At 41.4% G+C, this 27,997-nt stretch overlaps 3 protein-coding genes across 7 annotated transcripts; 2 read left to right on the forward strand and 1 right to left on the reverse strand.

The window, feature by feature from the left end:
- The first annotated feature begins 18,074 nt into the window (after positions 1-18,074).
- LOC123071981 (uncharacterized) lies at positions 18,075-20,100 on the forward strand. Its single transcript, XM_044495561.1, has 3 exons — positions 18,075-18,806; positions 19,448-19,657; positions 19,791-20,100. The coding sequence occupies exons 1-3, from the start codon at positions 18,488-18,490 to the stop codon at positions 19,895-19,897; spliced, it is 636 nt and encodes a 211-aa protein (XP_044351496.1). The 5' UTR covers positions 18,075-18,487; the 3' UTR covers positions 19,898-20,100.
- A 736-nt stretch (positions 20,101-20,836) lies between these two features.
- LOC123071980 (protein CPR-5) lies at positions 20,837-24,007 on the reverse strand. The gene is made up of 5 exons (XM_044495560.1): positions 23,658-24,007; positions 22,854-22,910; positions 22,727-22,762; positions 21,979-22,647; positions 20,837-21,885 (listed from the first exon to the last, which is right to left on the reverse strand). The coding sequence occupies exons 1-5, from the start codon at positions 23,904-23,906 to the stop codon at positions 21,319-21,321; spliced, it is 1,578 nt and encodes a 525-aa protein (XP_044351495.1). The 5' UTR covers positions 23,907-24,007; the 3' UTR covers positions 20,837-21,318.
- Positions 24,008-24,561: 554 nt separating this feature from the next.
- On the forward strand, positions 24,562-27,993 carry LOC123071983 (uncharacterized). Of its 5 annotated transcripts, none has more exons than XR_006434706.1 (3): positions 24,562-25,125; positions 26,627-27,507; positions 27,608-27,993. XR_006434706.1 is itself a non-coding variant. In XM_044495562.1 (3 exons), exons 1-3 carry the CDS (start codon positions 25,044-25,046, stop codon positions 26,723-26,725), a joined length of 351 nt encoding a protein of 116 aa, XP_044351497.1. In that variant the 5' UTR covers positions 24,562-25,043; the 3' UTR covers positions 26,726-27,993. The 5 variants fall into 5 exon arrangements, 1 of the variants encoding a protein (XP_044351497.1); XR_006434708.1 differs by having other exon boundaries at positions 26,627-26,773; positions 27,414-27,993; XM_044495562.1 differs by adding an exon at positions 25,412-25,581 and having other exon boundaries at positions 26,627-27,993.
- The last annotated feature ends 4 nt before the right edge of the window (positions 27,994-27,997 follow it).

Raw genomic sequence — 27,997 nt, forward strand, 5'->3', positions numbered from 1 at the left:
AATATACATGCATCAGCTTACTAAATATAAACTTCCTGAAGAGGTCAGCCTATTGCTTGATGACATTGTTGCCGGAAACACTGCCAAGGTAGTTGTGCTCCTCATGATGGAGTAGTGCCTCGACATGTAGGACTTATTTGGTTAATTCCCCTGCTCACCACTTTTGTTTGTTCCAAAATATTTCACCATGTATCATATAATGAAAAGATGAATTTTGGGGCAAAACATACCAGCTTATTGTTTGTTTTGTTTTAGGAATCGGGATGGTCGCCATATGTTAGATCTCTTCCAAGCAAGGATCAGATGCACAACATGGTATGTACATGCAAAGCAAATGTTACATGCAAAGGAAATGTTACATAGCGACACACATTGTGATCTTCTAATATGCATTGGCTTATTGTTTGTTTTGTTTCTAGGAATCGGGATGATTGTCGTATGTTAGATCTCTTCCGGGCAAGGATTAGATGCTTAACATGGTATGTACATGCAACGGAAATGTTACATAGCGAAACGCATTTTGATCTTCTAATATGCACTGCTGGCATAAAAGTTATGATTGTTGGTTCAGATACACACAAACACAAGTGTTATGTGGTTAATTTTGTAGAGGAAAAAAATGAGGACTTTTAAGTTTTGTTCTGACTGATTGTTGACATGCCAACCGAAAGTGCTTGATTGTCTTATAAGCTAGAATTCTTGTGGTTTCTTTCTTACTAGGCTTGTTATGTTTTATTTTCCAAAAATCCCATGATTTTATCCTGATCCCAAATTGCTGAGGCAGGATAAGAATAAGGGGAATCCAAGCCTAATTCTTATATAGTAGTAATGCACCATATATACATTGAAGTACTATTTATGTTCTTCCTGATGGATCCATGGATTATCACATTCTGAAAGCCATAAATATTGTATGCAACAAATATGTAGTTCCCCAAGATGTCCTGGGATCTGGATGAGCTTGATGTGGTCCGACATCGCTTAGTTTATGACGAAGCCATCGAACAGAAGGAACAAGTTTGGAAACAGTTTCGAGCGGCAAAACCAGTTTCTCTCTCCAATAAATGACCTCTTGGTTAATTAGTCTAATAATTTTCCCCTCTTTATATACAAGGCCGATGGACGGTTTCCTCATTTGTTTAGAAAAATAAAGCTGGAACATTTTATGCCATGGCCTGAGTTGGTCTGAGTTTTTTTTTCTAGAATCATTCCTCCTAGGAGGTAACAAACATGTCACCAGATGCTTCCAGGACAGCTTTACGAATTGGTTTGCTCACTTTCGTCTGTCGAGCAGTCCAAGGTAATACTCACTACCACCTATGTATCTCACATATTTGTGCCTTCTAACTTCAATAGAGCTATTGCGTTGGTCTACTTGTACCATTCATTCAGTCTTTGATCCCTGACATCTGGGATCATTGCCAAAAGATGAATAGCTGAAAGTTGACCAATCTCAACAAGACACTCGAGGAAGATCAACTTATGATGGATCAAGAAGTATTGTGTTTATGATCATGCACTCCATTCTTTTCTGAAATATTGAAGGTTCTTGTTATGCCATCAACAGCATGGCTCTTGTTTATTTGTTGTATTGACTTGCATCTCTTTCTCTTAGTCCAATGACCTGTTGTTGCATGTCACCTGTTTGTAGATGAATATACATCTGTGCACATTTATTATGCTATGGACATATGGTTTTGTAGCACTGGTATTAAGATTTGAGTTTATTTCTCCTACATGTCAATGTACTCATGTTGTCTTTCCAGGTTTCCGATGCTAAAATTAGATTTGTTATGTTTGCCAATTGAAAGCATACATGTAATCCAATTGTTGCTCTATCATCTGGGATGCCTTTCTTCTCGCTAAACTAAGCATATTGTCATACAACCTATTGTCATACAGTCACAATAACAAATACAACGGCTTGATTAGCGCACACAATCCCACCTCAAGAGGCGCCACCAGGTGGCGCCCCAACCACTAGCGCTCTAAATAGAATTACATGTAGTGGTAATTATGTTTTGATAAATATGTTTTGCTTATTGAACCCACTAGTGCTCTAAATAGAGAGAACCACATAACTACACTCATAATCCTTTAGAGAAAGCTAGATGGAATGTGATTTTGGCTGAGATTAATAGTCTATGGGTGACGTTGAAAATTAATTCAAGACAAAGGGCTAGAGATAGGGACACATTAGAGGAAGGTAGAAACATTGCATATTTACATGTAGTGGCTAACCAAAAGACAAAGAAATTTACTAGTCCCTAAGTAGAGATATGTTTCATCCTTGGCCCACCCTACTTGAGGTGGTCTGATGTTGTTAGGCTCCCCTTCATTATAGATTTGTGCATCCATGCATACAACCTTTGTCTTATTGGTGGTGAGCTCCATTGCCTCATTACGGGGTTTTATGTGTGAAACTCTTGGCAATAACTACCCCATTGTTCAAGAACTAACCCGTTTTTTTAAGATAAACTAACCCATTTTTAACAATTAGCAAAACATAATTATCATAGTACGTTTGCACGATGCCAAACCCTAATTCTCCCAATAGCCTAGCCTTTGGAGTCAACCCAATAGCCATGCATGGAAGACATATTAATTTTCAACTAACTTAGTATCTGAAAGTTGTCATGCATATGGTCCAAGGCAATTCCTATTACCCACTCATTGTGTGAAAAAGAGGTGATCCGCACACAACTCTAATGTCTTGGGTCACACCCATTAGGAGGTTAGTTGTTTTCTCATTTTGTGATCAATTTTTATTTCTACTTATGCCATTTCTTACTTTCTATTTTTTTATTAGTTCATAAATTTTAATTTTGTTTTAGGTTTATTTATTAGTTCATTCATGTATTAATTATAAAAATGTTTTAAAATAATCCCCATAGGTATTCCTTTTTCATCTTAAATTTTCATTGTTCATTAACAAAATATTACCAATATTAAGGTCCTCATGTTTCGTCTTGGTTAGGTGAAAATTTATTCTGATAATCATGAATGATTTTTGAGCTATATGACATTTTCTCCTTTCATATTTTCTTTTGAAAATACATGTATTTCACTCGTTACATGATTTAAATGGAAAAATATTTACGTGTAGGTATCCATTAAAGAAGTAATTTGGATACAACATACTTTAAATGAAAAATATGTTCAGTTAAAATATGTATATGGCGGAAATGTTCAGGAATACATAAAAATAGCCATGTGTTTAAAAGAGACCTTCTATTCCCCCACCAACACGGAGAATAGAGAGAACACGCACCCCTCCTTCTGCGGCGCTAGATTTGGGCCAGCCATATGCGCGGCAAAGCTCCAGCGTTTCTGTTTGGTTTTTCTTTGTTTTAGTTCTTTATAAAACGTTTGGGATTTTTTTTAAAAAACTGAATTTCGAAAATGTTCCACAATTCAACAAATGCGCATGGATTGAAAAAACATTCATGAATTTGAAAAAATGCCCATGAATTCAAAAAATGTTGCAATTTCAGAAAAAAAAAAGCTCACAAATTTTAAATGCTTCAGATTTCGGAAATTTTTTATGAAATTTTTAATTTATTTGTAGAAAAATCATGAATTCAAAAAAACAAATCAAAAATTGATCGTGATTCAAATATTCACCAATATCAAAAAATTCAAAAATGTTCATAAATTTCAGAAGTTGTTTCCAAATTTCAAACTCTTTACGAATTTGGACAAACATTTTGTGATACAAAAAATTCCATGATTCAAATAATGTTTGAGAATTGTAAAATGTTCTTGTATTTCAAAAAATCAGAAAATTTAAAAGTGTTCCTGAAATTCCAAATTTGTTCTCCGATTTCAAAATTCTCTCTGAATTTTGGAAAAAATGTTCAGAATTTTAAATAGAACATAAAAAATAGAAGTAAAGGAAAGGAAAAATGGAAAGTAGAAATAAAAAACAAAAGAAAGAAATACATAAATTGTTTCTGGGAAGGTTCTAGATGTGGAGGACACCCTGAATGGGCCGGCCCATATAGCACACTGGCGCTTGCGTGTGGCCTTGGGGGTGCGCGTTTCATCTCTATCCCCCGCGATACGTGGGGAATAAGATCCGTTGATTTAAAAAGTGTTAATGGATTTGTAGATCATTTAAATGGGTCGAGATGGGAGCAAGGACCTCCCCATGGTCCAAGGTCCGAGCCCGAGCCCCTGCTAGAAAGAAGATCACGCTATTGGTGCCCAAGTGGGCTCATACCCTACTGCTGCAGCGATATTACGTATCCGACTACAAACCGCTACGCGGCGAACACTTGCAGAACTCCCTCCAAGACAGCGCGCTAGCAGAAGCATAGCCAAAGCAACCAGAGTGTTCGCCATTGTCCCTCTCTCTCCTTGATCATACCTGCTGTGAGCATCCAAGAAGAATCACCGCTAATGCCTACGCCACCGCCGCTCCGTATGGTGCACCTACGGCAGTCTCCCTCGCCGCCTGACACCGCAACAAAGTCGGCGGCGAGTGCGGTGGACGGAAGCAGTGGGGTGGACCTCACTTGTGTGGGCTGCACACTGGGGCTAGACCCCACCAGCGTCCGCCTCAACGGCTACTTCGTCATTCGCGACCCAGGGCACGTCTCCACAACGCTCACCTGGGGTGCGCTCCTTGCCATTTTGCCGCCTACAGGCTACCCACCACAAGCGTTGACCCCGCCACGCCCGTCAACGTCTGTGGTAGGCTCACGCCTTCGCCACCACGCTCAGGTGCACCTCTTATACAGCATAGTACGCTACTCTCTTCATCTTAAAATTCTTGTCTTATATTATTTATCTAGATACGGATGTACATACCGTATCTAGACAAATTTTTTGGGACAGAGGTATACATACTACGATGGTTCTTGCGGTGCCGCCGTTTTTGAGGAAGCTTCCTGATTCTTTTTTTTTTTTGAACTAGGATTCCTGATTCATGGCACTACGGAAGATAGAGAGCAACATGTTGGATGTTGTCCGAGAGTCCAGCCAGCAACCTGTTGATCTCTGATTCTCTGAAATTGCTCAATTTAGCTAGTACTCCCTCTGTCTCATAATATAATATATTGTTATAACCAATGTGTGAGTATAACGTTGAAAGATTTTCTAGCGTAACCGGTTTCTATCGGATAGGATGATGTCGTCCATATTGCTTGGGAATATGCGCATGTATTACTCTATATCAAGCATTGCCTGACACATATACATCATACTACTTTCTCTCACCTTCAATCCATCCAACTTTCTTACCCAGCTATGTGACTCTATGACGTGTGGGACAGCTAGTGAGGGGCCCCACAGCAGAGTGACTAGTGGAATGTTTGACATTAAAAGGTAGCATTACATCCCACCCATCCATGATTTCAGTTTGATTATATCCAATTCACAAACTGTTTGGATATTGGTACTTTAAATCTTCAAAGTAAGTTCGATTTTGAACATGCTTGAATTTTTCATATTCAGAATACTTTTTCATTAAATATGTTCATTGCTTTTTCATCCGGATATCAGTACTATTTCATTCATGTTTCATTTCTAGTTTTAGAATTTTGAAATTTTTCATATCATTTTGTTAAATTATCTTTCATGGTTGGGTTGGGTCCTAAAGTGTTTTCTCTCACATATTTCTATACGATTTCATTTATGTGTCATCGCCACTTTACATGTTACATTATTTTTCATGCATTCCCTTTTGCATGTTTTCATTATTATTCCATTCCACAATTCATTTATGTTTCATCTTGGATTTGATATAAGTTTCATCAGGATTTATTACGTTCTCTTTTGCATGTTTTTTATTATTGGTTCATCGTGGTTTCATTAATGTATCATCTCGTATTTCATATAAGTTACATCATTGTATCAACACTTGAATTTAGTCTTATTCAAAACATGTCCAAAATTGATCCTGTTTTAAAGAATTACACATTCTGATCCCAAATCTGCACAAGAATTGTAAATCGGGTCATTGGTTCAAAAGTAACAAGTGTTAAAAAGTGTAGAAGAACACAAAAAGCATGCGCGAATGGACCATGGGGTGAAAGAATAAAATATGTTGAGTGTAATAAAGTATTGCTCCTAAATAGTGGGTGGGCCCAGCAAAAAAGATAAATCACATATGATAAAGAAAATGAATGGAATACTTCGTATGTGACATGTGTATGTGAACACATGGCCCAGTGCAATTGTCTAGCAGGACACCGACAGAAACCGATTCCGTTAGAAAATCATGTCTCTTGTAATAAAATCTTATATATGTGACGGAGGGAACATCAGTCAATGTTGTTCGGGGGTCCAATGCTTGATTCAGTTTTGGGCCAGTTTCATCAAATATTAGTACACGATATTAAGGGTCCAAAGATATGAGCAAGTTGCAAGCATATTCCGATCAGGGGTATTAGAAATTCTACTCTTCCTGATATTTGAGCAAGGGCATTGTGATATTGAACTACCCAAGTACTAATGTGTCTGTTATTTTCCAAATCTACTCTTCCTGATTTCGGTACTATGCATCTCACATTTGACATACACTATGCTCATAGTCTCACAATATTCTCGTCTACTTGTTGCAAAGATGTGTTACTTATGTGCATAGTGCTAGACGAATGTTGTTACGCTGTACTCGATAAAACGCTTCATACGAAGAGATATTTCCATGAAATTTTGACCTGAATCTTTGCATGGTATTCCTATTACATCGTAGATTTCTTTAGTCCTTGAAGTAGAAGTCTGGGTTGGAGATAGAAAATTGTTCCAAGAAGAGCAAACTCCAACACAATAGCTCACCTCTTTAAAAATATAGCGAGGAGCTACTTAGTGATGAGATCACCCTTGGTTTGAAGAGAACACTCAGATTGTTGAACGTCATGAGTCCATCTAAGAAGACCAAACAAGTAGACTACAAACAAAGTTCACATAGTCTTAACGAGTCACACATATTTGTAAATTAAATACATCAAATCCCAAAATATGAATTCTTCCTTCTTCGATTGTTCTTACATTGGATCATCAACGAATGGAGCAGAGACACAGTCACTAGAAGATTATTTAGACTACTTTTCAAAAACTGCCTATTATGCTACGATTGCATTGTTGTGTTGTCAATTAATAAAATTATGCTTTTGTACTAGGTATTGTCATTTGATACAATTATGGTTTTGTATTCGGTGACTAATATGGGGAGTTCAGTCTTGGATGAATTTGGTAGCAAAAAAAGACGATGCAAGATTTTGTTGCTTCTTATGAAAGTCCATCTCAAAAGATCAAGGGAAACACTTATATTCAATAGTGTGATAGGATACCTTTTCCAGACGAGTCATGTGTCGTTGATGCTTTTTTGATCCCACTGCCTATATTTCTAAGCAAACTGCCCAAATTAATCCGGTCCAAGAAAATCTCGCCTGCCCCATTATGCCACGTCCGAGTTAATATCGCTCGCCAGACCCCACCCACGCCACCCGTCTCGCATCCCCGGCGAGCGCAGCTCAAAGATCGCCGACCTCCCTCGTCGTGCTGACTATCTCCGCCACCATCCTACTCCTCCTCAAACTCTGTGACGTCTACAACTGCATCAGGTAGCTAGTGCGAAGACCCGCACCGGTCTGCCTTGTTGAATTCTGCTCTCACCGCCGACAGTGTAGCCCCCATCGCCATCCCCGTTCCCCGCCGGACCCTGCCCCGTCACCATTCGTCCCACTGCGCTGGTGCACCATTTTGGCTCGGCAAAGAGGCTGCACGCGTATCCCAACTGTCGCCCCCCGGTATGTACTCACCTGAACAAGGGTTTGATTCAGTGTCCGTCACTTGATTTGATTTGCGTTACTCTAGACGCAATTCTTGGTTTGATGAATTTCGTTGAGCGTATCTATGTTATATCAAATGTGTAATGGATCACTATTTCATCTATGAATTTTGGCTAATTTCTCCTGCAAATCAAATTATGTGATTCCCAATCTTGGTGGTAATATTAGTTTTTTCATCTGACTTCAAATTTCCATGCTTTCATCCAAGTTTAGAGGTGTTCCCAACTACTATGTCCGTGCTTCTTAGTTTCATAGCTTCTAAATTGATACACAGATTGGTTCTATAGTTTGCTTCCAAATGCCAAAAAAATCAATGAATATGTTGGTGAGTCAAAACATCCATCCCCTTGGTGGCCAAACATTTATTGTTTTGCTTCTAGATTTAATTTTCTATCCTTCAATTTGAACCCATTTGTATATCATATATTCTATGTATCTTTTATATATCATATATATTTTCATCCACTGGCAACTGGAACTTCAAATCTCCCACTGCATTGGAAAACAGTAGTTCAAGATTGAGGTTGGGTAAATCTTTTGAATATAGGCTCCATGTCAACTCCCGATGGTCTGGTACAATGGTTAATAGACAAGATTGATATGGAGCTATGCTTTTTAATTGCAATATATGCTTATGTGAAGTAGAGAGTAGAGAGCTTGCTTCCATTGGGCAAAAAAATGGTGAATTGTTTATGCAGGTGACACAAAATGCATCTCCATGTTGGCTGCAATCTTAGTTTGTTTCCATTTCCAGTGTTCTATGACTCCACTTTGATACCAACAAAAATTTGTTTTACAGTATTCATGCTTCCTAGGTCTCATTTATGTGCTTCTTATGTATCGAACGATTGCGCCACTACAGTAGTGCTTCTTAATTTAGTATTTTTTGTTTCTAGTGCATCATAGCCTTCTGAATGTAAATTAGATCACAACATGTGTGTGTTCATCCCATCCCCCGCACCGCATCTCACTTTGTATGTAAGTTTGCGCTTTTGTTATTTCATTCTATATGATTTCATGGTGCTTCAAGTATATACTTTCATGCTTCCTATCCTAACAATATTAAGACAGAAAGATTTTCAAGCCATTTTCTACTTCATGTAGTTATGAGTTTGCATACTATTTATTATTGCTTCAATGCCAGTTTTTATACATCAGACACACATGTTTTCCTTAGTTATTTATCAAACATACCTTTGCTTCTATGCTTCCAACCAAACCTGTTATTGCTTCAAACAGAGTCATCTTTTTTGCTTGAAGCCATTTGCTGGTGATTTGGTTGATGTGTTTGTGAGCTTATGCATGCAACTATTTTTTACTGGTGTAGATAGTGGACTGCTTCTTATGCTCCAGATGGAGGCTATGTTTGGTGGTATGCAGCAGCTGAAGGGCATGTCAAAGCATGCTTTCTGGACATCATCAGAGCGACGAAGCCTACAATTGTTGTGTGTGTGTGGGGGGGGGGTGACGAAAGACAAATAGAAGTTCTGAGAGATGTTATTACTTGAATGGGTTAGGCACACACTATGTAATTTCTAGTTCTCTGGATGCATAATTTTTAATTTTTTATCTAATAGAAAGTACCATTTTTGTTGTCCCTGAAACAAATTTATGTTAGATATATATTGTGCATACCATCAAAAGAAAGCACGAGCATCATACGAAGGACACATGCCACCATTGGATCATTTGTCTGCATTATGCTAGATGGCACAAAAGCTTACCTTATATGCCATGTTTCATTTTATGGAAGCAAACTCAGATTCTTTTTTTTTGAGGAATTAGTGACAGTGGGAGAGGCTCCCACTGACTTTGTATTACTCACAATAGAACAGTTACATTTGTGTTACATAGGGTTATTAGGCCCCCCGGCCATGATTGATACAAAGCTAGCTGCCCAAACTAACAATGAAATCAGAGAGGAAAGGATGAACCTTCTCAGGACAGTTGTGGGTCACCAAACCCAACAAATGTTTAAATCTAGCTAACCATGCCCCAAACGAGTGTGGGATCCTCCTGAAATGTTGGTTGTTCCTTTCCATCCATAGGCTCCAAGCAGCAAGCAAGAAGATGTCCATGAAAAGCGGCCGACGCCTATCATCTCTACCACCATGCAAAATGGCAAGCCTGTTGGTCCCCCCTGGCCACATCAGACCAATCCTACTCCAGCGTTGTTGGGCAAAAGGGCACGTGAAGAAGAGATGTTCCACGGTTTCCTCGGGTGGGTTTTGGCAGAGCATACAAGTATAGTCGCTCCCATCCACATTATAGTGCCGCCGCTTCAGCATATTCCTGGTGTTCAACCGATCTACCATAAGCAGCCACCCAAACATCTTGAACTTGATCGGGCATTTGGCTTTCCATAGCCATCCAAAGGCCTCATCAGCCATTACCTGCCTGAAGCAGTGGATATAGTATTTCTTAGACGAGTATCGTCCCAGGTCACAGACCCAAGTATCAACCGATTCACTGTCCAGACCGACGTGTGCGGACCCTTGCTGTATCTCTCTGATCTCTTCCCTGGCCTGGATCGAAAGAGGCGGACTGAAGATCGAGGCAGGATCGGTGGATTTGAGGATCTTGGCAACAGAATCATCCTCATTCAGGGCATATGAGAATGCCCGCGGATGCGTATCCATTAATGTGGAGGCTGGGTCTCCAAACCAGACATCCTTCCAGAAAAGTGAGGTGCGACCATCTCCGGGGACCACCCTGGTGATCCCACGGAAGATTCCACTGAGCTGCATTACATCTTTCCACCAGAAGGAACCCACTGGCTCGGCGGTGTGCGGCACCTTGTTCGGGTAGTGCGTTTCCCAGATCAGCTGAACCCAGGGTACATCTTCACGATTGTAGAATTTGAACAAGTATTTTAGGAGAAGCGCGGTATTTTGTATTCTGACATTAATAACACCAAGGCCACCACACCGTTTCGGTCGACAGACAAGCTCCCATGCAGCAAGGGAGTTGGATTTGATCCCATCATCAGAATTTTTTGCCCATAGACAATAGCGGCGGAGTTTGTCCAGGTGTTCAACTATTTTTGGGTGTAGCTTGATCGTACACATTGCATATATCAACATGGAGGTGACCACCGAATTGACCAACGTTAGTTTGGCCCCTGACGACATCAGTGATAGGGCAGTGGAGGTTTTCCTCTCAACCGAATGGACTAATGGCATGAGATCAAGAACAGTCGGCCTCGTTGTCCCCATGGGAAGACCAAGGTATGTAAACGGCAGGGAACCAACCGAGCAACCAAACACTTCCGCCAACCCCCCGGCACGCTGGTGATCAACGTTGATGGGTATGAGGGTCGATTTATGGAAGTTAATTTTGAGCCCAACCGAAGCCGCATAATCCTCCAAGATAAGTTTCATGCGGGTTGCCTGTGTAGGACAAGCTTGCATAACCAAGATCGTGTCGTCAGCATACTGCACCACCGGGAAGTCACCTGCATTTCCACGTGGAATGGGTAGCTCTAGCAATCCCTGAGCATAAGCATCATTGATCGCAGCTTGTAGCAGATCAGCAGCAAGAACAAAGATTAGTGGCGAGAGAGGGTCACCCTGTCGTACTCCACATTTGCATTTGAATTTCCGGCCAGGAACGCCATTCAAGAGGACTGACGAAACTCCCGAGCCAAAAATCAGTTCCATCCAGCCCAGCCACCTATCATCAAAACCCATATGCTTCATGATTTCCAACATGGGGGCATGCTCGATCGTGTCAAAGGCCTTAGCAAAGTCCAGTTTGAGCAATATGATCTCTCTCCCAGACGAGTGGCACTGATGAATGTATTCGCACGACCACGCGAGACAATCCTGGATGGTCCTACCTTTGATAAACCCATACTGATTCCTGTGAATAATTTTTAGAATCACTTTCTGCAGTCGGTTCGCCAGGATCTTTGTAATGACTTTTAGACAACAGTTCAGTAAGGTGATTGGTCTGAAGTCATTAGCCGTCTCCGGAGAGGAATTTTTGGGAATCAAGGTGATGTAACCCTCACTTATGCTAGTGATATCCAGACCACCTGCATGAAATGCGTGACAGAGATCATAGAAATCTGTCTTGATAATTTGCCAGCACTTCTTAAGGAAACAGCCATTAAACCCATCCGGGCCAGGTGCTCTGTCATTTGGCATTTCCTTAATCACAGCATCTATTTCATCATTAGAGAATGGCGCGCTCAGCTGGTCCAATCCATCAATCCTGCGAATGATCCTAGAAAGATCAAATTTCATGTTGGTAGGTTTAGAAAAACCCAAACGGTCCCTGTATGTATTGAACAGTACCCCCTCCTTGCCAACATGGTCATGTATATCGACCTCCCCAACTCTGAGCAGGGCAATAGTGTTGTGTCTGTACCTCTCTGTGGCCAAAGACTGAAAGAGCTTTGTGTTTTCATCGGCAAAACGAAAGTACCTGATCGTACACCTCTTTCGCCAGTACTCATTTTGGTATTTGAGCAAGGCCTGTAGATGGTTTTTCAGTATCTTCCTGAAGTTTGATTCCTGAACATATAGGGGTCGTCTGTCCTCAAGTGCATCCATGTTTGCTAGAGTCTCATTACTGATTTGAATCAGAACTTTAAGTTTGGAGACACCCTTACTCCAACGCTTGAGATCATATCTCAGATTTTTGAGCTTTTTGCAAATTCGCGCCGCCGCATTGGGTGCGTGACATGGTTTAGACCATGAACCAGCAACAACCTCCATGAACCCCTCATGATCTGTCCAAAAGTTCTCAAACCGAAAAAGCCTGGACCGTGGGATGCTTGATTCAATCGTGACCACACACGGAATGTGGTCAGACACTGGCTTCCCCAGGGGCAAGACCATTGTGTTAGGGTATTTGGTGGTCCAATCAGACGACGTGAAAAACCAATCTAATTGTTCAAGCAGAGGATCATCTTGCATGTTACTCCATGTGTATGCACGGCCTTTAACTGGTAGTTCCATTAGTGATTGTGCGCGGATGATCTCATTGACTGAGATTCTTATGGATGCATATTTTATTTCTTTGGAAACAGAATTCCAATTTGTTTCAAGCGAACACTATATTAGAAATATTTTGGTACTACATTTTTCATGCTTCAACCACCATAGGTGTTTCAAATTACAGCCATACATGCTTCTTACCACAAAACGAATCAAGATACTGCTTTGGAAAAATGTGACAAAATTAAGAAGCATGGCCTGTAGTGTTGGAAGCATGTTTTATGTTTATCATGTCATTCAATCAAGTATCAAATGGAAGGAAGCATCATATGTACGCTATATGGAAGCAACATGAATAAAGGAAAAAAAAATTAGAAATTTCCAAGGCACTTATCATACGTGATTAGAGACCTCCTATATGGAAGCAACGTCTATGCATGAAAAGTTTGTTTTAGAAAATTGTCATGGTAGTGGGAGCTGTTGAAGGGATGCATCCAAAACAACCTCTATCAAACTTTAATCATCCAAGATTTGTTTCCTAGGGAAGCAGGTAGCCCGACGTGAAAAGCAGGAATGGAGACTCACGTAATTTATGGAAGTAGTTGTTACAGAAAGATATGCTTCCGAGAGAACCATGCAACAAGGGAGAGAGCGTCGTTTGTGGAAGCAGTTAGGAAGCAGCGAGAAATTAGCGATCAGAAGCATTTAATCTATCGCATGGAATAATTATCAGATCGGACGTACGACCTGCTTTTGATCCAATGACATACGACTAGTCTGATAGATGTAAACTATTAGTAGTCTGATGCTTAGCGGTGCCCAAAGATCAATAAGATGGGGAAGGGTGTATCCTTTCTTACGAAGGTGCAAGTGGTGGTGTTGTTCTATTGCTTTGAAGTAACAAATGTACTCTTGGATAGAAGAGTCATTTTGCTTTACTAAGGTATGGATGGATAATGAGATTTTTTTTTCTACTTGTTAGGACCGAGTGTATATTGACTAGAGGGTGGTGAATGAGAGATTCAAAATTTCTTTCAAAACTTTGAATCAAAACCAATCACAACAACGAAATAAAAGATATAGACAGAGCACCAAGTGAAACAGATTGAAGACACGGCTGAAAGATACAAGGAGAAAGACTAAGAAATCTTCCAAGGAAAGATATGATGGTCTTTTGGGTATAGTAGCATAAGACTTTCGCTATGACAATGGTGGCACATAATCAAATCAAGATGAACAACATGGATGACCAAAGAAGAACAGAGGACAGAAGATCTACACTTCTGATTTAGCAAGGAGATATAAAGATGAACTAGACTGACGAATAACAAGCTAGTAGCGAGAGGATGTGAGAGTGAATGAACATACACACACGACAATGGAAACCAATAGAGATACGTAACGAACAAAATATAGATACATAAACTTGACCAGGGAAACCAATCAGTACACATGCAATGAAGATAAACTATTGAAAGTATTGCAGTAGAGTAGAATGAACCAGTGATGCTTGATGGAGACAGATGATTTGGTAGACCAGTCCACTCTTCTGCAAAATAACTACGTCTGGTTGGAGCGACTTGTGATTGAACACAGGATCAAACCTCTCTTCGTCCTATTCTCCTTCAAATGGAAGCTGGTCAGACTTTACTTGAATTCACTCGGGGTAGATACTTTCGGCTATCTCCAAACCTTCAACAAACTTTTTCGCAAACAACAATTACTCGTTGGTTCTTGAATACTTTGCTTGGTGAAGATAATTACTCTTCGACATTCAAGCCGACATCTATCCTTCTAGAGAGGGTGCGGCTCTCAAGAGTAATAGGTACAAGAGCTCCAACTTAGATCTATTGAGATGCTCAACGGTTGTCTAAGTTTCGGCTCTTGATTGTCTCTTAGTGGATATTAAACTCAAATCTCTCGAGAGGGGTGCTCAATCAATCTTCTCAGAATCTCAAGTGGAGTAGCCAACAAAAAACGTTGTAGCGGGGTGGCTATTTGTAGCCACGGCCTTCCCAGATAAGAAATGACCATTTAGGACAAGAACTCCAAACAATGGCCAACTAACACGTTTCCAACAGTTGGAATTTTGAGCACAACGGTAATTAACATTGCTTGCAGAACAAGTAATGCTAACTCCTCGATCCGAAGGATATCTCTTGCAGCACAGAAGAACATCGTCTCTGGCTGGCAAGTAATCATTCAAATCTCAAAGAGATTTCTCTTAGTCATTTATAGGTTACGCTAAGCATCACAACAGACCTAGGCATCGAGAATATATACCCCTCTTAATAGTACGGTGGTCCTATGACTCAAATAAGAGAAAGAAGAAGAACGAAACAAATGCTACGGCTTCGCTTCGCATTCAATCTTCTAGACTGTAGTCATTCTTCTTCTGACACACCGAATGAAAATTTCTTTGCATTAGCAATAATTTTTAAGATGTCAATTCCTTCACACAATCATCTCGGTACTCTCTTTACTCGAAATGTATCTCTTCCTTCTCTGTGACGCGGATGATCTTTGATGAAGTTCTTCAAACTTCAAGGCAAAATGTAGCATTCTTCTCAGAACTCCATGGACTATTTCTCTCTGTGCGCACTAGTAAACAAATAAGTCCATGAATGTTTCTGGCATCAATCTCCAAAACACAAGGGGGCAAGATGTTGCACCAACACTGCTACTTTTTTTTACTACCATTACATCTTAATTAAGAAGGTTCCCATCAACAAGAAGATTTTGGGATGGTACACTAATTAGATTTTTTTTTTCCTTTAGCCATAATCAGTTGTTTTGTATTTATGTGATGTCTTAACTCTTGTGCAGCATTTTTTGGAATTTTACATCATTCTCTTATAGTGTCATACAAGCTTTAGTGGGAGATTTAATATAGCATTGGTTAAGGAAATTATAGCAAGAGAACTAAACATTTCAGTTTTTATCAAAGTATTGTAGTAGTGATATCATCCAAGTCTAGGGATTTTGGTCCCAAATGATTTATATGTTTTTTAATTCCGTAAATATTTGGTGGATTCTAGTATGAATGGAACTACAATTCCAAACAAACGGTGACTATGTTCTAAAGTTGTATTTGATCACATATTGAACCCTTAATCATCTATATTTGCCACTAATTCTTCTATAATTGTTTGTTCTATTTTGCACAGATTCTCAGTCGTACTTCTCGTGTTAATCAATTCCTCTATCAAAAGGAAGGTGTCAAGACTGGAGACTGTTTAGATGTGCTATGACTCTTTTTTCGTTATTAGCTTGTGGCATAGAAAAAGTTGGTGCCCTTGGCGTTTTAGTATAAACATATAATGAATGGCTCGTGGCTTTAAAAGCAAGAGTGGGTGATTGGATGACTAAACAACTCTAAAAACATGCTAATTGCATATTTGTTGAAGTGATTTTCCCTTTTCCTGTCTTATGGATGTTTTCCTGTTGTGTTTAAATAACCCCATCATCCTTTTTAAGTTGTCAGAATCACAAATATTTCTTTATGAAATCACTTTCATTTATCCCTGGTTTAAAACTCTTTATTTTGTCTTTAGCTTTATCAACCATATTCTTAGATTCTCGAACACATCATCAGATTGATTTTCTCATCCGGTAAAAATATTTCGCATATGTGTTATTTTTTCATATTTAATTTCTATTGTTTGGAAATAATTTTAGCACTATTAAACTCTTCATGTTTTCTCTTGGATAGGTGGACATTTATTCTGATAAACATTAACACATTTTTTGTGGTACATGAACATCTTTTCTGGATTTTGATACCAAATATTGGTTTTTAGAAACATTTTTTGGTGATTTATAAAAAACACAAATTGTAACAAATCTAGTAATTGACATGGATAAATTGGAAAAACAATTATGTGGTTTTCCTTTCTTATAAACGTGAAGCGTTAAAAGCGTCGTTTTATTTCATTTTCTTAATTATCTACTTTTTAAAATACATGCATTTTTGTTAAAAAAAATAAGTATATGCACTAAATGGGACTGAGTTATGGTAACCCATTTTTTGCAGCGCTTCAGACGGCTCTCCAATTAGCCTGGGTGAGCTCGCCAAACGGATTCGCAAATATATCTGTTTAGGCGCGGCCCAACAATTTTTGTGTGTGCTATTTTCACATATATTATTTGAAAAATTATGATTACATCTTATATGCAGTTTAAATGTTAAAGTGAAAACATTCACATGTTGGAAAACTGTTCACACATATATAAAAATATTGGGAAATTATTTATGTAATTTTAGAAATTGCTCAGTTTTAATCAATGTTTTAGAAAGCGTTGAAGTATTCTTTTTTTGTTCCGTAGCACACGTTCCCCTACAGCGAACGTCCGGAGTGCGCAACTCCAAATTTTTCTTCCATGGGACTGGCACTCGTGGCCAGGAACATTTCGGGAAAACTTCTTTTTCTGCATGTATGCAGTACGGACTGTGAATCCAAACAAGGAACAGGAAGTGTATAAACATACACTAATAGTAACAAGAAAAACCCACTTTTAAAAAAATCACACAAACTCGTTTTTTCTTAAAATCTCGCATCAAATTCTCCATACACAAACAACCACATAGTAATCTTAGATTCATCGTGCTAAAAACAAACCCCTAATATTGATCACCCGGCCCGATTAACGAGTAAAGCCCCATCCTGAAGTCGTCCTCGTTTTCCTCGAGGTAAAACGTGAATTCCTCGATTTCTGCGGCCATTTGCTTGCTGCACGGGCACGGGTGGAGTTTGTAGACTCTGGCGAAGCGCTTCTTCCACTCGTTGTCCGGGTCGTAGCAGTGCAGTCTGCCCGCCCGCCGGTACTCCTCCACCACCTCCTCCTCCTCCATGTCGATGTAGCGCGTGGCTTCCGCGTTCGCCGCCTTGCCGAACGCTACCAGCGCCCGCAGCCGGGCCAGCTTCTGCGCGTTTGTCTCCGGCGGCATCGCCTTGCGCTGCTGCTCTTTTCCGTCACCCGCACAAGCGACGGCGGTCCTTTTAGCTGCGTTCGAGCGGGCTCCTTTCCCCATGATTGCCTCTGAAGGATTTTAGGAAGCGTTCTCTACATCTCTGGAGAGAGACCGCGTACGTATATGTTGATCGAGGCCAAAGCCTGATCGAGCCGTGTACGTGCTGGATTACATCAGCGATTCGGTTTATAACTTAACAAACCGTGTACGATTCTGGAAGACTCTGGTTGGTAGGCAGTGGCGAGCTGCAGCGAGCTTTAAGCCCTTTTGCTTCTTCTTTTTTTCATATATATACTCCGAATCTATTTATGTCTTATATTCAGTTTAGAAATTAAAGCGGAAGTATTCACATGTTCAATAGCTGTTCACGCACATATAAAGCTGTTTATATAATTTTAGAAGTTGCTCATTTTTTATTAATATTTAGAAAGCGTTCAATATTTGCATTAAGTTTTTTTTTAGAAAAATATTTGCATTAAGTATGTGTGAGTTCACCCGCAAAAAAATAGTACTCCTATGTGTGAGTATAATGGGCCAAGATGAGAGCGGGGACCAAGGGCCGAAGCCTGCTACAAGCCGGGACCCTGCCTTAGCGAGAGCCCGTATCCGACTACCAACCGCGCCGCGCCGCGGCGACACTTCCAGAAATCACCGCAAGAATCCGCGCCAGCACCAGCACTAGCAGCAGAGCCAAAGCAACCAGAGTGTTCGCCGTTGTTCCTCTCTCTCCCCGATCGTACCAGCTGCGTACGAGCATCCAAGAAGAATCGAAGGTGATGCCTACGCCGCCGCTCCGGACCGTGCACCTGCGCCGGTCTCCCTCGCCGCCCGACGCCGCGCCAGAGTCGGCGGCCATCGCGGTCGACGGAGGCGGCGGGGTGGACCTCGCCCTGGCGGGCCGCGCGCTGGGGCTTGACCCCGCCAGCGTCCGCCTCAACAGCTACTTCATCAGCCGCGGCCCCGACCACGTCTCCACGGCGGTCACCTGGGGCGCGCTCCTCGCCTTCTTCGCCGCGCGCGGGCTGCCCACCGGCGCCGACCCCGCCGCGCCCGTCGCCGTCCGCGGCAGGCCCGCGCCTTCGCCACCACGCCCAGGTGCGCCTCTCTTCTTATAGTACTACTACTATTCAATGATTCTTGCGGTGCTGCCGTGTTCTTGAGGAACCCCGGCTTCATGATTCATGGCACTACTTGAGATAAAGAGCAGGATGGAAGATACATGTTCGCTTTGTGACATTTAATCTGTCCATTGCGGCTGTGGAAGTACATCGTGCGACCTGTTGATCTCTGATTCTCTATATATGTTGTTCAGGTTCCAAAGCTTGATTGAGTTTTGAGCCAGTTTCATCAAATATTAGCAGTAGTACACGATAATGAGGGTCCAGAGATATAGTAGCACCTTATTTGAGCAAGTTGGAAGCATATCAGATCAGGGGTATTAGAAACTCTACTCTTCCTGATATTCTAGCAAGGGCATTTGAGATACTATTGAACTGCCCTAATGCAGTCTGCTATTTTCCAACTCAACTCTACTCCTACTGATTTCGGTACTATGCGTCTGATATTTGGCATCTGTGGGCTATACGGAGTTTCCAACACTTGTGGCAAAGCTGCGTTACATAGTATGTGCATAGTGCTAGACAAATGTTGTTATGCTGCACTCGATAAAAAAGCTTAATGCAAAGAGATATTCTGACATAATTTTAATCTGAATCTGCGCATGATATTTCTGTTAGATCCTAGAGTTCTTCAGTCCTCGAAGCGTAAGTCTGGGTTGGAGACAGAAAATTGTTCCAAGAAGAGCAAGCTCCAACACAACAGCTCGGCTCTTTCAAAATCTAGTGAGGAGCTACTTAGTGATGAGATCACCCTTGGTTTGAAGAGAAGACTCAGGTTGGACGATATGACTCCATGTAAGAGGATCAAACAAGTAGACTACAACTCAGGTGAGTTATAACAGCCGAAGTTCAGTCTCTTAACTTGATCATTCATATTCGTAAATTGAATACATCATATCCTGAAATCTGAACTCTTCCTTATTTGGTTGTTCTTGCATTGGATGATCAACCAATTGAGCAGAAACACAGCAGCCAGTCAAATTCTCCTGCAGCTTCATCAACGGGCATGGAAAGCGGGCACGAGATGAGGAGATGGTCACCTCACTCCCATGCAAGAGAGTCCGGTGATATGCCGAATCTATCCTGCAGACTGAGACTTTTGTGTCACAAGTCTTGGTTACTCGAAACAACTCGCAGAGCTAAGATTATGTGAACTGACATGGATAAGGCTTAAAGCTATGTGTAGATGTGTAGATTGGTCTGGAGCCATAGTTTCAGGTTTGTATCAAGTGCCAGTTGCAACCGTTGTAAGATTTAGTATTTCTTGTTTACATTGGTGTGTTTGTATGATGCCAGAAAATCTGCTAATGGTGGTCCAAGATGATATAATCGGTGCAAAATGATGTAATCTGCTAATGGTGGTCAAATCAGTAACCAGTGCATTTGCCTCCTTCCCAAAATATGTCATGTTGGTCTTGTTGAGCAATTTCATAGAAAAAGCTATCAACAGCTACAATACCAGTATCAATACATACATCATGAAAAATCTTTACATAGTGTATTTATTTAGCATAGTAGATATTGATATCTTTCTATAAACTTGGTCGACTTTTTAAAATGAGTTGAGATAAAATTAATATTCCTAATATTTTTGGAAGGAGTTTTTATAATCAAAACAGAAATGTATTTCTCAAGTACTACATCAACTGCTGCATCTTTATGAGATCAACTCAAAGATTCAGCAGTACTCCCTCCATAACATAATACAAGACGTTTTTTTACACTATGACTGTGTCAAAAAAGGTCTTATATTATGTTACGGAGTATTTCACTACAGTTATTAATAGCCGATAATTCTTATTAAATTATAATATCTGGGGTTAACAATTGTGTACATGAGTGGGAGAAAAAAAAAGACAAACTATATGCAAATGAGAGAAAATAAATGCCTAGTATGTTCAGCAGAACACATAATTGTGCATACTTTTGAGCTTTGCATCTAAAATAGTTGAGGATCATACATACAAGCATACAGCTAAAACAATGGCAGCATAAACATTTTAGCCGTAAGCGGTCAACAGTAGAGGAACTACATCTCTTGATATTGACAGTGATGAGCAAAAAGATTGCACAACTGAGGCAAGAAAAGCGCCATTCCAGGAGAAAGATTAGAAGAGCATAACTACAATAAAGGTGGTAGTCAACTGGTCTGCACTCTTAACAAGTGAGGCAAGAAAAGCATCATTCCAGGAGAAAGATTAAACAAACATAACTACGACACAGGTGGCAGTTAACCGGTCTGCACTCTTAACACTATACTGTGACCTTGCACCTTGAAAAGAAAAATATATACGGCAAACTGAAGCATTGATACCTGACATCTGAGTGCAAGGTCACAAGTTCACTACAACGAAGAAGCTTGCACCGCCTGACTGCAAGCATTGATACCTTCAAGGCTTCAACTATTCTTCCTGTATGGTTCAACAATGCCATCAACCCCATCCAAAGTCTCCTTCTCCAAAGATAAAATTCTGAGGCAAACATCAAATTCAACATATCTTACTCCTCCAGAAGTCCAAAAGGTTTATTTCTTCGTCACCAACAAAGAAGGATTTTATCTCTTCAGAAAAATGGTCCCTCCAGTCAGAGAGAGAAGCAAATGGAAGTAAGCCAGTCAAGACCGGGATAACAAGCCCCAGCGCAGCATAAAATATGCACCGGCGAACCCAGTACGGCAACCCCACACCATTCTTGCTGTGAGTTATTGATATGGGACCATGAAGAACATGGTACATAACAGATGGATAACAGTTTCCGAGTAAATGGCTGGAACAAAGGACTTCCCACCATACAAGCCAGATATTTCCATCACCGCCTAGAGTGTTGGCACAAAACCTTCCAGCAAAGCCGCAAATTACTCCCAACAAAATGAAATTGAAAGTTATAGGCATATTTGATCCAGTCAGTGCAGAACGCTGGGATGCTAACCAAGCAATTGCCACAATCATTACTATGCCAAAGCACATACGTGTTGCTGCTATCACATGACATCTGACGAACTGCAAGCCAGAATTGAAGTTTGACACTGAATTTGGCACCCACCAAGATTTAGATCCCTGTATGAGGTGGGAAAAGAGAAAGTGAGAAGCTTCTGATTAACAATGAAACTTATCAAGAGTAATTTTGAGCGATAAGGTACATGAACGTACCCTTGAAGCAGCTGAACAAGCTGCTGTAACATCAGTTATCCGTTGGTACGAGTGAACATAAGTTCCATAAGCAAAACACACTGACATAATTACCACTGCACTAACAAGGAAATCTATAAGAGTCCTCAGGATTTCTGCGTGCCTTGAGTCCTGCATCTGAGTCTTGAATTTCTCCCCTTGGAAGGAAGCTTTCTGAAAACCCAACGACAACTTAATCTTCTCTAACATGTGCGAGGAGGAGCTAAGAGCTAATTCAGACTGTTTCAGCTGCAGCTTTCTCATGCTAAGACTAATCTCACATTCCTTGAGCTCGTTCGAGCGAGCCTGCTCCTTCACAGATCTCTCAAAAGCACTGAGAATGCACCGATCAGCCTCACGAGAGGATCTGCTATGAGGACGATCAGCCAGCTGTCGATTGTCTCTGGCATAAAGAACAACTTGACTTTCTACAGAGTTCATGAGGTCCTGCTCGATTTCTTTTGTATGATTTTGCAGATCAGCAGCGCTCGAGTTTTCTACAGCCCCAGAGCCTCCATGCGTAGAAGAGTATTCAGGAGTAGGACTTCTCTCATAGACAGGTATCTCATTAATACGATGAAGCGTCCTCAATGTGCTGCTAAATGAATTCTCAAAATTTCTCATGAAACTGTCAAACCTGTCACCATATGTCTATACAACTGATAAGTAAAAGATATACAAGGAATGTCAGCAGAAAAGTGAGCTCCAAGAAAAAGAGAACCATGCTTACATTTGCCAAAGATTCCTTCACTGCTGAGGTACAGATCTGCATTTTGAATCCAGCTCGATTTGAGTCATTGAGACACCCTTTTTTTTAATGGTTTACAGAACTTATCGCTAAATTAGAAATCATGTACCTTGGAAAGGATGACAGGATGCAATCTTTCTCCTGAATCATTGGTTGAATTTATAACCTGTAATCAAGGAAGGTACCTCCTTATTACTCTGACCAATAAGGTAGACCATTTAACAAAATGATCATGAAACGCAAATGTGTAGTGGTACGCAGGTGAGTACAATGTATCGTTTACTAAAGAGAACAAGTGTGCAGTTGTGGGATGAAAACACGATGAATGACATGCATAAGTTGAATGATTGATAAGCGAGGTGGAGGACAGAAAGGCTAGCAAATTCAACAGTTCAATTTTAGAGCATTTAGCGTTCACCACAGATATGGAAATTAATAACAACTCGAATCTTGGAACCAATAGCAGATGTTGCACTAAATTGACAAGCTGTCCTCAACCGGACAAGCAGCCACGGTTCGCCAACATTATACCCCATGCTATTTCATCTTTAATTCTACAAGTAAACAGTCCATTTCCCTTTATTTTTTTGCTGCAGTTTGCAGAAGGAAGTTCTCCTTCCAATAGGCACATTAAACTTTTGTTCCATGAAACTATCCTTAACGGTGCAAACATTTCTTCAGGTTTCTATGTTGACTAGGAGGTTTTACAGCATATGCACTGGTGCAGTACAATTACAAATGTGCAAACCTCAAAACCAAAAGATGATGATACTAGGAACTTATCAGGTGTGTGTAAAGGCACCATATAAGTAGTTTTAAAGAAATGCTACAAATGCTGGACTCGCGCAACCATGTAGTATACCAAGCAAAAATCGAAACTTTAATGTGTACCACGGCCCGGCAGAGCACGTACCCGCGCGAGAACGGCCGCGAATGACATCCCCAGTGGCAGCGCGAGGTCTTCCTGCGCGGCGCCGCCGCCATTATCTTCGCGTTCGCCGTCGCCGCCCCGAGAAGCCAGTGCGGCGGGCGCCGGACCGCGCCGCCGCCGCAGCGGGCGGAGCCGCACCCCCTTGCGCGGCCGGGAGGCCCGCGAGCCGGAAGAGGATGCCGACGAGGACGCGGGGGCGGGCTCGCCGGCGAGGCCGGGCCCGTCGTCCATCCCGGAGGGGAGAGGGGGTCCCGGGAAGCCGGTAGTAGTCAAATGGGGTTCCGCGATCTGGATGGAGATGGATGGGGAACGGCCGACAAGAACGAAAACGAAGCGGCGTGGGAGTAAACAAAACAAAACGGATATATATGCGTGGCGGTTGGGCTGAATTAGCCGTTGGATTTTCTCCATCTCCACTACTACCTCCGTCCCGGTGTATAAGTCATTCACGTAGTTCTAGGTCGATAATTTAACTATCTAAATATGTATTATATGTGACAAAAAATATATATTTAGAAATTACATCCGCGTGGAAATCTAGTGATATACTTTTCATGACATATAACATATATTTAATTCCTCAAATCGATGACCTAGAACTACGCGAATGACTTATACACCCGGACGGAGGGAGTACTATTAATCTCCACTACTATTAAACAATCCAACAAGAACTTTCTTAAGTGCACCCCACAATTACCCCCAGTACATCGGACGACTCATTCACCACCGCACGATTAGCCCCACAAATCTGAATCTAACAGCCATCGTTGATCTAATATCTCTATGGTGTGCACGTAGCAATTTCCATTGGCTGATCGTGCTTCACCTGCAGAGAATATTCCACCTACGCGTCCGACGTTCCTACAATCACGCAAATGTAATCGCTAACTTCCCCGTGATTGCATCTCTTCTAGCCCCTCCCCGCACCTATCGCCACCGCCCCTCGCTAAAATAAAACCCACACGCCGGACGGGCGACGGCGCATGACCCTCCTCCCTCGAGCAGCGGCAGCGGAGCGGGGCGCAGGGGCTCAGCCTATGTCGACGGGCGGCGTGGTCCCTCTCCTCCATCGAGTAGCAGCAGCGGCAGCGGCACAGGACGCAGCGGGCTCGGCCTTCGTCGTCGGCGGCGGGGTCCCTCTCCTTCCTCGACCATCGGCGGCAGCACCGACTGCAACAGGCGTCCAGGGACACGGCGCTGCTGGCAAGGCACGGCAGCGAAGCTGAGGGAGCCGGCCCTTGTGGCACGGGGGCGCGACGGCGCCATGGCGGCTGTGGGGTGGAGGGCGCGTGCGTGAAGGCGGCGCGTTCCTTTGGCTTCCGGCATGCCGCGACATGGACTTCCCTGCTGTCGTCGTGCTCCCTGATGCCAGCTCCTCCTTCCTCCCGCCGCGGGACATGCACAACACCAATCCAATCCATGCCCTCTGCCCGCTGGCCAGAGAAAGGTTAGTAGTTTCATTCTTTTCTTCCTTGAAGTCGAGAGAAGATTAATAAATTGTCTCGCCCACTATACCATACGGTGGAATAAGCTTGGATTCTTGCGTTAGCGCATAAGCATTTTTTTTGTTGATTCGTGCCTCAGATCTAGCATAAATAGGATAATCCAAAAAAACCTTCCCACCAAGTGTTTGTTTTTATGCTCACAAAGTTTTTCATTCTCTCTTTTGATGGTCTGAACATTCCAATCGGGGAGAAATCTGTTAATGCCCTGAGTTCATTGATTCTATGCAGCTATAATGTTGAATGAATCAACCAAAAAGTTATGGTCCAGAGCCCTAGACAAACAAAAAGTTATGCAGGGAAATCACCTAAATCAACAGCAGCCATGGGTTGTTCAGATGGGGTGTGCGACCTCAATCCCTTGCAAACACGCAGCTGGTAGATGGCCAAGAGCGGGGCAGGTAAGGAAATGCATGTTTACGCTTTAGAATGCATGCTTTCCAGGATAGAAATGGACTCTACAGCAATACCAGTGATACATGCTGAAAATTTTCTGAGAATATAGAAACCCAGGAAGCAACAAACTACACTGCAAAATTTAAGAATAGGTGCAAGACAAGGAATAATTGATCCAGTGTGAAAAATAAATAGTCAATTATACTGTTCTCACGTAGATATGTAAATTCTATCCAATTTTTTTGTTCACAAGCAAAGAAGTATATTATTAGTGTTAGGAAAATGTAATGGGTGCATGGGAAACAATAATTTCTACTTCAAACATGTTAGTTACAGCACAAACAATTGTTGCATTACGAAAAACAAAATGTATGGTATATGAAGCAAATAAATATTCATAACAGCACGGTTGTATATTGGAAAGAGCAACTTGCAAGACTAAACAGATTCCTTACAATTACAAGGAGAGTAATGGGGCCAGTCTAAGCTATTAGGAACGCATACAGAAGAGGCATAATCTGCAATTTCACTTTGACAACAAGGATATAACTAAATGTTGTGCTTCAGAAAAACAGTCAGAAAAGGACAAGAATTTATATCATTGTCAATAGGTATATGGAAGTTGGATGTGCACGGATTTGGTGAACATGACCTCGATCTGCACGAATCCGATGACGGTGACCTCGATCTGCATGAATCCGGCTTTGACAAGTTGGATCTATGGAAGGGACGATCATGGCAACGACGCCATCGCTACAGATCGACACGCATGAACGCATGATGCGGGACAGGGTATCCATCTGTTGTATCTAGATATCAGAACACTTCCTTGACTGAATGTAAAAGTGTTAGGACAAAAAATGCATCATTCTTCAGTCTTTTAGTTCTGAAATTTTAGTTATATATCAGTCTTCAGACCCTCTTGTTTTTTTTCTCTTGGTCAATCAATGTTTTTAGTCATATTTCCTCAAAAAAATCTGTCCTTACTGTATTCTTTCTTCAGTCTATTTGTTTTTTTTCAATGATATGATCTTATTCCATAAATTGTAGGCATTGGTGAGAAATATGGATGATGCACGCGAACGAATTGGCACTGCCATCTCCACTGCACTGAAGGAGATCAAGCCCATTTCCATCAGCATCACCTAGAACCTCCCCTCGACCTGCATCCTTTTCTTTCTTTTTTATCTTCCCAAGGTAAGTTGGCATGCTCCCTGTTCCTGCTTAAGGACGGTGAGATGGATATGGGTTTGGTATTACTGTTGTTGATGAACTGCTTTGCCAGACTGTCAAACCAGATGAGCCTGAAAAGAACTAAGAGAAATGACTATTCATTTACCAATCTTGTCATTCTCTGTATTGTCAATTTGCCAATTCGACTGATGCTTGAATGTATTAGTAGACAAAATGACATGTTTGTTGATCAGCTATGCTATGTGTTTCCATTGGCTACTTGCCGCTTTCTAAGGGGCAGATTTTAGCTTGACAAGATTTTTGCGAAAACATAGCAGTGCTCTTGCTCCAATGAAAATTCAGAGTAGGGTGTTCCAAACTAGATTGATACACGTAGGAATTTCTGACTGTTTTTTATGCTGAGAGCTACATACATGCTCGCAGCGCTTCGCCTATCCTAGAACTTTCATTTCATTTTTTGTGTTGCTACAATTTGTCCATTAATCGGTATTCTAGCTGAAAGTTTCAAAGTTGTCAATTGTTTTCGAAACTCGGTTCACAGAGTGGCTGGTCCTTTTTTGGGACATATTTGTTGTGTATTTTCCCAATTTCGTCTTGTATTTTGCCATACACAGTACAATTAGCTAATTGTTATTATGCCAAGGTAAATTGTGCAACGTATTGCCGCTCTGCCATGGGTCACATGGCCGTCCTTCATACACCGCTTTACTAGGACTAACGCCGAAGTACAGATGATGGTGTGTATGTTTTCACTATTTCCTCAGTTTTTGTTTCTCCACAGTTTTCTAACTGGGGTCCTCACACATTTTTTTTGTGTGTACATTACGTGCCACCTAGAAAATTCCAAAAGAAGTTGCCTCTTGTTTGGACACCCCAAAACGGGCTGGCAAGACTAAGATTGGGCAAAGAGAGCTTCAGGATGACCGTTTATGACACCTCACTCGACGGTCTATTCTTCAAGCAAGGATGGAAGAAGTTCCTCAGGAGACATGACATGAGATTGGCACTGCTATACTAATTACATTTAAGACCATTGCCAACAATGAGTTGGAGATTATAGTCATCCTTTTATGTCCTTTGAGAAGATCATGTTGGATGAGTTCTGGGCTTTCATGAGTTATTTAGTCATTTCTCAGCATTTTTTTAAAACCATGGAGGAGAACTGCATGTGAAATTCATAGATACGAGAAGAAAAGAATAAAGGCACGTACAAAGTTCAATTCTTTT

This window comes from Triticum aestivum, chromosome 3B (assembly GCF_018294505.1).
Source record: "Triticum aestivum cultivar Chinese Spring chromosome 3B, IWGSC CS RefSeq v2.1, whole genome shotgun sequence".
Classification (NCBI taxonomy): Eukaryota; Viridiplantae; Streptophyta; class Magnoliopsida; order Poales; family Poaceae; genus Triticum; species Triticum aestivum.